This window comes from Saimiri boliviensis, chromosome 2 (genome assembly GCF_048565385.1).
Source record: "Saimiri boliviensis isolate mSaiBol1 chromosome 2, mSaiBol1.pri, whole genome shotgun sequence".
Lineage (NCBI taxonomy): Eukaryota > Metazoa > Chordata > Mammalia > Primates > Cebidae > Saimiri > Saimiri boliviensis.
This window is the reverse complement of record NC_133450.1, coordinates 193,695,621-193,709,068: the sequence shown is the minus strand read 5'-3', so window position 1 is coordinate 193,709,068 and position 13,448 is coordinate 193,695,621. Positions and strand designations below refer to the sequence as shown.

General features: G+C 35.9%; 1 protein-coding gene across 2 annotated transcripts in view; it reads right to left on the bottom strand.

Annotated features, from left to right (window-relative positions):
* The window catches only part of TMEFF1 (transmembrane protein with EGF like and two follistatin like domains 1), a 107,530-nt gene that overhangs the window by 50,054 nt on the left and 44,028 nt on the right, over positions 1 to 13,448 (bottom strand). For both annotated transcript variants that reach the window (XM_010350835.3, XM_074395104.1), the window contains 3 exons: positions 8,214 to 8,343; positions 4,302 to 4,328; positions 1,556 to 1,652 (listed from right to left, as the gene is read on the bottom strand). In XM_010350835.3, coding sequence (XP_010349137.2) covers positions 1,556 to 1,652; positions 4,302 to 4,328; positions 8,214 to 8,343 — 254 coding nt within the window. The remainder of the gene's footprint in view (positions 1 to 1,555; positions 1,653 to 4,301; positions 4,329 to 8,213; positions 8,344 to 13,448) is intronic.

The following is a 13,448-nucleotide window of genomic DNA, read 5'->3' as shown; positions in this document are numbered from 1 at the left end:
TGATTGGGAACAGGCTACATATTACATTATGAGGAGGTGTTTACATAAAGATATGTATTTTATTATGTAGATGTCTAGAATCCCTGGCCTCAAGCAATCCTCCCACCTAAGCCTCCCAAAGGACTGGGATTACAGACATGAGCCACTGCACCCGGTCTATCATGTAGATGTCACAATTGGAACCATTTCTGAGACTAGATGGAATATGTTTCAATTCTAAGCAAAAGACCTCCATCTTTTTAAATTTAGGCATAAAAATGATAACAAAAAGATGCATAAAATAGGGCTGAATAGAGGGACTGGCAAAGGAATAAAAACAGACCAATAAACCAGCCAGTCAATCACTGACAGCTATTTTGACTCTGAACACTTTTACAGAACAGTACTAAGGACAAATACAGACACATACACATATATTAAGGTGTTTCATCATGCCATATCATTAATACAAAATAAAGGAAGAAACAGCATAATATTTATTGTCTGTTCTCTCTGTGTCCATACTGCTCATCTTTCCTCTCTTGTTTTATAGGCCAGTATCTGCTTTGGAAAACATGTTCTTCCAAATCAAACCACTCCAAATGAAATTAATGGACGTAGGCCAATCTATGTGACCACTGTGCAGAAATAGCAAGTTCAGGTTTTGTTTAGTTCACGTTTTACTGAGCTTACTTGTCTTTTGCCAATCCTCACCCACTGTGAAATACAGACCAAGTAAATTAACACAATTTTATCAAGTGCCACCCAAATATCTGATTTTGTACATAACACTGAAAATTGTGTGTTCTTAATTTGTAATACTCACTTTGGGCATTAATGCTAATTAGATCATATTACTACTATTCAGGGAAAGGTTCAAATATGCAGTTAAGGGCTGAATAAATATGGAACTGGAAAATACACACCAAAAATGTGTACAAGTAAAGAAGAAAGCACAAATATCTTATAGAGATAAATAAGTCTTCTAAAATAGACACTAAGTGGAAACTGAGGAAGTAAAGATCCATTTATGTTCCGAGTCCTAAAGTCAATATTAAAGCTTTTAGAATCAAATAATGCAAAAAGCAAGCACCACAGGAAAATGAAAGAAGGATGAGATTGGAAATAAATAGAACACTGATGAAAGGAAACATCAAACATGACTGTTGATAAATGTCTGTGGCCTTACTGTTCTACAAAAGAACACCATTTCTTACATAGAGTGAATGGGAAATTGGACAAACAATGCTGTCAGCTACAAAACCCACCTTAATGAAGGCTGAAAATGAGTGAGAAAAGCATTTGGTATAAAATACATAAAACTATTGGGAGGAAAAAAAGGCATAGATAAAATCAGAAAAACTATAAATGGATTATCATTCTAAAATATAGCACACTGATTTAAATAGCCATAGTATTATACCAACTTAAGAGAAAAGTCAATAGACTAGCATTAAACAAAAAAAAATTTTTTTGAAAACACACAAAAGATACAGAACCAGGTAAATGATACCTTTCCACAATATAATCATAGTGGTGACTAATCTTCTATGTCCCCTCCCCTCAACCAACTCACCCAACATTTTCTGCATCTTCATCACATTCAGCTTTGTATTTGCAGGGTCCACACTTGGAGTGTTTTCTATGAACTTCTGCCCCTGACCCTTCTTCTTCTGTTTAAAAAGAAAAATCAAATGTTCAACCAAAAGTTGGGATTCTTTCCAGATATGCTTCATGTTTTCAGTAGTCATTATCCTGTTTCTGGGGAAAATGTACCTGAGCTCTTGAAAACAGTCACTTCTAAAATATATCAAAGCTTTAAGTTCAAAAATGTTGCCAGTACTGAGTACAACATATTTTGTGAGGAAAAGCAAATATTGGTGCTGGCAAAATAATCCCTTAAACTCTGTAGGCAGGAACAACACATTAGGTTTGACAATGAATTGCTTTTTTAAAAATTTGCCATATAATTGTAAGAGAGAGAGAAAAGAGACATGAGCAATACATTTACTCCTGTGATTACCCTCCTGTTGCGATCAGCCTGTGCAATACTGGTCAGCAGATAAGCACCTGACCATAGTATAATGTAACTCTCACCTTTTCCTCACATCAGTTTCATATCTGTCTTTCTAACTACATAAAAACTAATTTCAGAGTTAAAAGAAATACTTATCTCAAAATTTTAAAATGGGAAAGGGTCTCTTCAAAAAGGACTTTTCCTCTTTTTCTACTTGGCCACTTAGCACAGCCAAAAATGCCTAGATACAAAAGTATGCAGGTCTCCTATGAACTAACACAAAAAACAGTAAAAAGCACCAGCCCCAAACTCAGATCACATTCCACAATAAAAGGGCCTTACATTTGAGGGTCTCAACTAAAGTGAATCATATCCTGATAATCACAAACTGGGCAGGGAGATCAATTCTGAGATCAACCTAAGGATTTCAGTTCATTCAAGGGATTTCCCTTGCATTTGGTTTGAAAAAGAATACTATTCAGGGGGTGTCCTGTAATAAAGAAGGTGTTAAAAAGGTACACAGATCTGCCATGCCTGTTTGGTAATGCTTCCGAACTTCTAAGGTACAGGTGTCTGCCTGTACCTTAAGTAGAAATATTCCCCTAAACTCTCATTAATACTCCCAAACAGATTCCAGGGATTACCATCCTAAACAATTCTAAGGCCCCAAAACATCATAATATTCAGAAATACTACAGTTACCATGAGCTCACTAAGGTCTGTATATTAACTGGAGCAAACCGCTTATCCCTTCTAACTTATACTCCCTAAAAAGAAATGTCAACCTACATCCTCAGGGCAAGATATCCAGTATTGTTTCATCTTATTTTGTTTAAGACAGGGTCTTACTCTGGCATCCAGGCTGTAGTGCATGATGATGGCTCACTGCAGTCTCAACTTCCTGGGCTCAAGCAACCCTCCCTCTTTAGCCTCCCAAGTAGCTGAGATTACACACCACCACACCTATTTTTTTTTCTTCTTTTGGTACAGACAGGGTCTCACTAGGTTGTCCAGGCTGGTCTCAAACTCCTGGGCTCAAGTAATCCTCCCATTTCAGCTTCCCAAAGTGCTGGGATTTTAGGCACGAGCCACTGCACCCAGCCCAACATTGTATTATATAAGCATATCTTGAGATGAACTCTTACTTCTTTAATATAGGAACGACAGTTTCTTAACTGAATACCTAATCACAGGGGCTAGACTACATGATCGCCTAAAATCTGTTCTAGCTCTAAGATCTGGAATTTATTATCTGACTTCAGACGTGATTATAAAGCTTCTGCTTGAATATGTCCATCTAAATCAAATTCTATTGTTTGACAGCTGTAATCATTTTTTGTTTTAGCTGAAACTGTCATCCTTGAATTTCTCCTCGTGACAGTTCTCCTATTCTCTAGGAGATCTTCAAAGTCCCTTCTAACTCTGAAATTTTAAGATTCTATAAAATGCAGAAGTCTGAAATGAGGTTTCAGGCAGTTTTGAAAGGAACAGAACTGAGTTTCCATTTGCATAAGTGTAAGTTGTACCAAAGCTGGTGTTCCTTGGTGTATCCCCATAATAAATACCTCAAACATTATTTTGTATATAGTACATACTCATTAAGAATTATAGCCTCATTAGACAATGACATAGATTAGTCAATCTCAATTCTGATCATTTAAACTCCATTATATGCTTTACCAAATATTAATCTTTTAAACAACAGAAATAATTCATATATTTGTAAAATAAAATCAAAAACATAGGAAATTGTTAAAAGTTTAAATTAAGCTCTAAACTCCATGAGAGTTTTTCTGCAAGTCTTCCTTTTTTAAGGTACAACTCCCTCTGGAGTTTTTAACCCTGTACATTGAAAATTCCTTAAAAGCAAAACCTTGAAAGCAAGGGGCAGGAAAGAGTTACAAATACTCTGGTCCAAGCTAAAATCATTGGGGGGATGATCCCAAGAAGTCTCCTTGATGCAACCTCAATTTAAAAGAAACTACATCATTCCCTTAGTCTGACAACAAACTTTCAGAGAAAAATGCAAGAAATAAGAATGCCTAGAGCTGAGAAGAAGAGTCGGGTTAGGAGTGATGGCTAGGGAGTGCATGGTTTCTTTTTGAGGTAATTAAAATGTTCTAAGAGTGACTGTGGTGATAAATACATAACTCTGTAAATATACTAAAAGTCACTGAATTGTACACTTCAAGTGACGAATTGTATGGTATGTGAAATACAACTCAAAGCTGCTTTAAAAAAAAAAAAAAGAAAGAAAGAAAGAAAGAAAAAAGCAAATACCCTTTAAGAGGTGCTTGTAACTTACCTCCTTCTCCAGACCCGGATCCATTATCTGAGAAGAAAAACAAAGAATGAATATGAATATTTTTTCCTGGAAATTTCATCTTCTCAAATAATAAAATTTCCTAAAAATAAAACTGTGATATCCATTCTCAGATAGTCTGTTTCTCATACTTTTGATATCTTACCATTTATTCTTACATACCTACTTAATGCTGCTCTCAAAATATAAATTGCTTAGATATATAATCATCTATATTTCATACATCTTTCTATCCCATTAAGGACATACCCAGATGCTTTGCAGAGTAAAGACAATAAATATTCTAAAGCAAATGGCTAAATATAAATAACTTTAATCCACTCATTTAAAAGGTAGGAGAAAAATTTTAGTTTTGTTAAAGCTTGAAAGAAATAATGAATAAGCTGCTTTTATTAGAAAGGCAGGAAAACAGCTTTGAGTCTTGCTCTAAAAAAATGTTTTTACTGAAATCTGTGGATAAAGACTAAAAGCCAAAAGGTAGGAAAAGTCCAAAGGTTTAGGAAGCAAAGAAGCAAAGGCTTGAGGTTTTCATGTTACCAATGAAATTAACTTCCTCTAGAAAATCTAATCAGAGGGAATCTCAACTAACTTGTTCCTAGTGAAATTAAAAGAGCCTTCCTCAAAGTTACCAGAAGAAGCCAGTCTCAAGTATAATTAGTTTAAAAATGTATTCTATAATCCTAAACGAACCAACATATTAGCACAAAACATGTTGAAAACAGGGTAATGATGTAAAATCATCAGCATGGAGCCATTTAAAAAAATAAAGAGAGCAAGTGAGATATTTGACACTTTATCTAGCACTTTCCAGAGGAGAGGATACCCTGGATCCTAAAGAACCCATGCCACCCCTCCAAATTGTCCTCTAGAGCAGAAGACAACACTCAGAACAATATTGTTCCCTTCCCTTCAAGCTCCTTCAGACAATAATCAAATTCCCAGATACTGCAGAAACAGGAGGAGTTTGGAAAATATATATTGTATGCAGTACCAATTGTAAAATCTTCATGGGATTTTACGGAAAACCTTAAACTATGTTCAATTTTGATTAATCAACCATAAAGTGACATTTTCTCTGAGTAAATAAGAAGGAAATGAAAGAGTGATGGAGCAGAAAAAAAGAGGAGGAGGAAGGAAACACAACTTAAAATTGTTTTTATGACCAAATTCTTCTTAGGGAAACACCCCTTTCTTCCTTCTATTCCACATACAATGATTGGGTACATACTATGTGCCAGGCACCATGTAAATGAGAGAAATAAAATTATAAATAAGACATATTCTCAGCGCATGGGATACTCCCAATCTTTTTTTCAAACGATGTCTAATTTAATAAATATAAAAATCTCATGCCTTCCTTTGTCATTTAGAATTCCTAAATAAATTAAATACTGTAGCTACTCTGAAAAGAAGGTAGAGTTCTCCCTGTAGGTTATATTTTGTAAATGGTACGCACACCTTCCCCAACGCACACGATTCCATCCCACCCTGAGATTATGAATCACATCCCTAGGCAAGACAGTACCTTCCCATTGAGAAAGCACTGATCTGGCTGGAGGCACTTATGTCAGATGAATGAAATACAATATGGTGTATATACAGCAATACATCCAAGGTGTAAACAAACTCTGCCAGATGTCACAGAAGAAAGATTTCACAGAGTCTGAGAAGAGGCTTAAGACCAACATTTAGCATAAGAAAAAAGTTTTCAAGTAAGGAAAAGAGAATGGTATTTCTAGTTCAAGGACTAGTACCAACAAAAGACCAAATAACATAAAATACTGCCCACTCAGAAAATCAAATCAACATAGCACCTTATAATTTAGTTCATTCAATCCTTATTTAACAACCCCAGGAGAAGATAACCACTTAACAAGTTAAGGAATTGGGGCTCAGAGAGGCTAAGTGATTTGTCCAAAGTGATAAAGCAAATAAGGGTTGGAGTTAGGTTAAGGTGAGGTCTTGTAACCCCAGCGCAGTGCTCTTTCCAATCTACCACTCCGCCACATAATGTTTAACACTGACTGTTTATCAAAGCACTGGGTGTCTTAAACATAGGCTCCTCATAAGTGAAGCACAGTTAATTTGAGATTAGAAAGAACCTCCATATTCCTCTTTAATTTCTAGATCATTCTGTGAAACAATGTACTTTAAAAAGTATATGAGAACCACACCAAATCATAGTCTACTAGCCTAAAAACATTGTAATTTCTCCAAGCACATGACTATTTTAGTGTGTATAGAAAGAATTTGACCTTATTCCAAAAGAGGTCTGGGCTTTGCCCTCTGCTTCCCAAAGGTAACCTATGTCATACCTGATCAGAGCATATTTGTTAAGGGAGGATGCTGACCACAGTAGAACTTAGTGTTGGAGGTTGGGTCACATCTAACAGTCTTGGAGTGGGGGTGGTTACACTAGAAAGATCAGTCATGTAGAGTAGAGTGGGGGCTATGGGTCACACAGTATTAGGGGACCCAGAGTCTTCAATTAACCACACAACCAACTAATCAATCATACTTATGTTAATGAGCCCCAATAAAAACTATGAATAGCCGGGTACGATAGCTCACACCTGTAATCCCAGCACTTTGGGAAGCTGAGGCAGGCAGACTGCTTGAGCTCACAAGTTCAAGACCAGCCTAAGCAAATGGCAAAACCCTGTCCCTACAAAAAATACCAAAAAAAATGAGCCTGGTGTGTTGGCATGTGTCTGCAGTCCCAGCTACTCAGGAGACTGAGGTGAGAGGATCCCTTGAGGCTGGGAGGTCAGGCTGCAGTGAGCCATGATCGTGCCACTGCACTCCAGCCTGAGGGACAGAGTGGGACCCCTATCTCAAAAAAAAAAAAAAAAAGATAAAACTATGAACACTGAGGCTCAGGTAAGCTTTCCTGGCTGTCAATACTCCATGAGCACTGCCACACACTGTAACTGGGAGGAGTTAACACCACCCATGACTCCACAGGGAGAGAAAACCAGCAACTCCATGTTTGGAACCTTCCCAGAATCTGTCCTAGGAATCTCTTTTTTTGGCTGACTTTAACATGTATTCTCTCCCTTCATAACCATGCATATAAAAGCTGTCAGTGAGTCTGTGATCGCTTCTAGCAAATTATTGAGCTTAGCGGTAGCTCAAGAACCTCTTGATCTGAGCTGGTGTCAGAAGTGAGAACAGCCTTGGGGACTATCCCTTTGACTTTGCAGTTGACCCTAAAATGGTCGAATTTAGTAAAAGGGAGAATTTCTGAGCATTGTAATATATAGGGAAAGAAAGGAAATGGAAATCCCATGAGAATCGCCTTCACCTTTACCACTAACCTCACTACAATAATTCAAGTTACCTCATCTGCATCTCTATCCCTGAACATTAATACAAACACAAGTAAGAAAATAACATTAATAAGCTCCCAAAATCAACCACAACCAATTCTGGAAGGAGAAAAGATGAAGTAGATACAAACAGCATGGGATGAAGAGGTGGCAGAGAAAAAAAATTGGAAAGCAACAATCTGTGATACTGCGAATGACCTTCTACAGAAATTGCTCACGTCTTCTTAAAAAATCATCAAGACAGATCCCCTATCATTCCCCACCTCAAAGCTCATTCTTCTAATGTTTAAATCATAGAACAAAGGACATACAAAGAAAGTAAGTCCCTACAAAAAGGGTGTTAAGCCTTAACAATGTAGTAAGGAGTAACATTAGTCCATATAAACCACCCGGGGTTAAAAAGCAACAACGTGAAATGAAGGCAAAAAAGATTTACCCCACTCCTCTAGACAACCACCACCAATCCATGCAGCAGTTGTGGAAATATACCTCTGACTCAAAACTCCCTTTTAGAAATGGCTCCACCATATTTTCCAAAATTTATTCAGAAGAATATCATACATACCAGAGTAGCACGGTCCTCTTGCTACTACTGTTATCTCTTTCTGGTGCTTACAAGCAGCCCTTCTGAGAAAGCATTCATTTTGATAAGTGTCCCCATTTGATCCACAGACAGGAATGTAATTTGTATGGCACTGCAGAAGAAACAAAAATAAATTCTCAAAACTAGGCATGAATATTAATAGTTCATTTCACATTCATGAATGCAATACCATAGCATTATAACAAACTTCACTGCTGAATAGTCTGGCTGTTTTCTTTTTGTTTTGTTTAAAAAAGAATTATGCTACTTCTTCATACATTTTTTCACATTTATAAGGAAAATAACTACCACCTGTACATAAAAATGAGAAGGAAAATCTTTACCTATTTCATTTGCTTGCTATGAAGAACCACCGAGATAATAAGAGGAAATTCTTGAAAATGTAAAGAGTGCTACTTATGTCATAGCATTTTATTATCAAAATTCATTTATTTATTCAAGCCTAATCATAAAAATAGAAAAAATTCATTTATTCAAAACATCTAGTAGGCAAAGTCCCAAGGTAAACAGTATAGAAGACACAAAGAAATATAAGATGATCTCTGCTCTCAAAAACTTTACAATCTTGTAAGAGAGACATACGAGTAGGTAAAAACCAATTCTGCAAAGCCAGATCAGGTACCAAATCAGTAAGCATGTAATGCCTAATACCTATTATTGTAAACTGGAGTATTCAAGAAAAGCTTCCTCAGAGAAAGTGGAATGTGAACTGAGCCTTGAAAGATGAGTAGAAATAAGACAGATGAAGAAGAAAAAAGGTGAACACAGGTTTGAGAAATGACACTGTACCTGCATGTTTAAAAAACTTTAAAACATCTACATGTGAAAAGTATCATAAGTGACTGAAGTTTTAAATTCTGGGGAAAATACTATAGTAATATAAGTTATTATTATTACTTAAAAAATAGATCATACAAATTAATAAAAACGGGACCAAAGACAGACATGAAGTGTTTACAGAACAATTACAAACGGCCAGTTAATGTATAAAAAATTATTGATCTTCACTAGCAATCAGAGTTATCCACTAAGATGCTATTTCTAACTTATAAAATTGTCTATTAAAAAATTCAATTAGGTGAACATCTCACTACACCAGTTTTAGTCATCTAAATTTCAACTTTGGGGGAACATAATTTAAGAATATTTTTCAAGAGTCCTTAAAAAAGGAATGTGGTTTTTGATCCAGAATTATACATTTAGAAATCTATGTAGACAAACATTTATTACAGCCATTTCCAACAGAAATTTATAATATCGATAAAGTAAAAATCTTAATATCTAACATGACAATGTTTAATTGAGGTATGTTTTATCTGTTCAAGAAATTAATATTACAGTCATTTAGAATTACCTTTTGAACTTAAACAATCCAACAAGCAAAAGGCAAATAATTCCATTAAAAAGAGGGCAAAGGACATGAACAGACACTTCTCAAAAGACAATATATAAACATGAAAAAATGCTCAACATTGCTAATCACCAGAAAAATGCAAATCAAAACCACAAAGAAATACTATCCCACAAGAGTCAAAATGGCTATAAAAAGTCAAAAAATAATAATAATACAGATGCTGGCAGGCCTTCAAAGAAAAGGGAATGCTACACAGGTGGTAATGTAAATTAGCTCAACCACTGTGGAAAGCAGTTTGGAGATTTTTCAGAAGAACTTAAAACAGAACTACCATTCAACCCAGCAGTCTCATTACTGGGTATATACCCAAAGGAAAATCAATCACTCTACCAAAAAGACAAATGCACCCGTATGTTCTTCGCAGCACTATTCACAATAGCAAAGACATGGAATCAATCTAGGTGCCCATCAATGGTGAATTAGATAAAGAGCATGTGGTATACATACACCAAGGAATACTGCACAACCATAACAAAGAATGAAATTGGACAGGCACGGTGGCTCATGCCTGTAAGCCCAGCACTTTGGGAGGCCAAGGAGGGCAGATCATGAGGTCAGGAGTTTGAGATGAGCCTGAACTTGACTCCATCTCAAAAAAAAAAAAAAAGAAATCATCATGCTCTTTGCAGCAACATGGATGCAGCTGGAGGCCATTATCCTAACTGAGGAACAGAAAACCAAATACCTCACGTTCTCATTAATGTTAGGTAAACATTGGATACACATGGACATAAAGATGGGAACAACAGACACTGGGCACTAATCGAGTGGGAAAAGAGGGAGAAGAGCAAGTGCTGAAAAACTACCGACTGGGTACTATGCTTACTACCTGGGTGACAGGATCATGCAATAAACCCATGTAACAAACCTACACATGTACCCCCTGAAACTAAAATAAAAGTTAAGGTTTAAAAATAATTGTAAAAAAAAAAATTACCTTTAAAAAAATTGTATGACAAGAAAAGCTAACAAAGTTAGGCAAAAAGCACATATATAATTTCTGGGAATTCTGTGCTATTTTTAAGTGTATTATGTATTCCACAAACCCAACAGTAAATTTTTTAAATAATATGATAATATAAAATAAAATATAGCAAGAAAATAAAGTACAGTTATAGCCCATTTAGGAAAAAAAATGGATATGCATAAAATAAATCCTGGAATAAAATGTCAATAAATTTTTCACATTACCAGTCTTCATGGTTTCCTAGTTCCCTATTTAAGATTTTCTGTATTTCTCTATTTTTCTTCAATGAGAAAAACTTACTTTTATCATTTGTCTACTTTTAAAAAGTGATCGGATTTACTTTATGAAGTATACATATGGCATGCTACCACAGGTCAAGCACTGGTAAAAAAAAGAAAAAAAAAAACTTCTAATAAAATATTTTATAACCTAGTCGACTTTGCTATACATTCAATATCAGCAGAATCTTACAACAACTTTTATTAAAATTATATTTTTATTTTAGGAAGGCTTCCAATTATATACATATTCCTCCAATTTTTCATGGATCACCTTCCTTTCTTCTCTTTCCCTAAAATTTGAACAATAACTACAATGTCGACTGCTGAGTAAATATGTTACTTTGTAATTATACAGTAGATAATTAGCCAAGGAAACTACTATGAGCTCCAAGAATATCAAGTGCTAAATCTATGAACTTCCCAATATCCCAACAAATGCTTACTGACTTTCTAACGTCGTGCTCACAAAGGCGCCAATATCGCCCCCTAGCGGTGCCAGTCCCTGTGGAGACATTTTTGGTTGTTGCACTGACAGGACATTACTGTCATTTAGCAGACAGATTCCAAGGATGCCTGAAGTACTGCAAAGGAAAGGACAGTTCCATACAATAAAGACAAGTACCACACAACTTTTGAATGTCTCTCTAGCTATTCATGTAGGAATTTTGACAAGACTTTCCATAATACTACAAATAACTCTGATCTGTTATACCTTATTCTAATATTGGTTTTTATTCTAGCATCTACTACACACCCACATTTTTGTTTTCATGTACTCCTGGTATGAAATTGCTTTTAATTTTTTAAATGCAAACATTCATCATAAGTAGACATAAACATCTAATGACTGTATTTTCTTCTAGGGTAATCATACCCAAGCATTTACATTCTGAAATATTTATTTTATTATAAATTACCTTTATTTCTCCTTTACATTGCAATCATGCATTATATTTGTTTCTTTAATCATGTGTTTATGTAGGTTAATTTATGAATTTCTTCTAAGGATAGTAAAGAAATTGAATATTAAAATGAAGCATTAATTCTGATAGGGCTGAGAATCTTAACATTTATTAAAGAGTTTTTATCTAGTAAGCATTAGTCTACAATTTTAAATGTCCTCACTTAAATATCACAACCATGTAAAGCATATGGCTTAATGCTTAGAGCTAAGGCTATGAAGTCAAAAATGTTTGAACTCAAATCCTGGGCCTACCCACCATGTGGCAACAGGCTAGCACTATCACCATGTTCAATGGTGTACAATGGTAATTACAATAGTACCTACCTAACAAAGCTGTTAGGAGGATTAAATAAGAGAATCCACCTTCAGCACTTCCATCTGACCATGGTACATTCTCAATAATCATTAGCTATTTTTGCTACTGCTATTATCTTTTCTCAGTCGTTATTTGCCGACAGTCACTAATAAGTGGAAGAGCCACAATTCCTCACAAATGATGTATTTTAACCACCACACACTCAAGTTGGTCAGTGGGTATTGCCATCTGTAATGTGGTGATACTGGGCAGAGGACTTACTATCTCTGAAATTTACCCTCACAAGCACATACGTAAGAGTGAGTGTGAGATGGGAGAAGCAGACCTGCTGTTGGTCATTCTGTTTCCATGGGTCTCTCCCGGAAGCCTCTAATTAAGCTAATGGACAAATTATGGGATTTGGAAAATTTTAACAATTTGCAATTTCTGACTTATGCACTGATGTTGGATTCTAACTCTAAACTAAAGTCTGCTTCCTCTATATTGCCACCTTGCTGAAAGGAAGAACTCTCCCTATATCTTTTCTTTAGCCAGAAGAATGTGATAATGTTGCCAGCTATTTTAAGTAGGTTAGAAAGATGGAACAGTGTACAACTCCAGAACTGCATCCATTCAAGCATTTATTGTGTAGCCACTGGGTGTCAGGAACTTTGCTGAATACAGCAAGCAGAAAATAATAACAAGGTTGTGATGGTTAATTTTATGTGTCAACTTGACTGGCCCCCATGGTGCCCAGATTAAACATCATTTCTGGGTGTACCTGTAAAGGTATTTCTAGACAAGATTAATATTTGCAACAGTGGATCAAGTGGATCAAAGCAGACTGTCCTCCCCAGTGCGAATGGGCATTATTCAATCCACCGAGAAACTAAATAGAATTCTTCTTTCCTTCTGCTTGACCACTTGAGCTGAGACACTGATCTTCTCCTGGTGCCCAGGCCTTCAGTCTCAGATAGGGACTTATACCACTGGCTTTCCTGGGCTAGTAACAAATCACAGACTGCAGGACTTCTCAGCCTCCATAATCAAATGAGCCAATTTCTTATTGCTCGCTCACTCACATTTGTGTGTGTGTGTGTGTGTGTGTGTGTGTGTGTGTGTCTATGTTTCTGTTTCTCTGGAGAACTGTGACTAATATAAAAGTTAACAAGACTCGGGCATGGCACCTAGCAAGAGCAGACATTGAAAAATACAGGAAGAAAGACACATAGAGAACTCCAGAACAAAGACAAAGAAAGAAAACAGGAAAAAAAG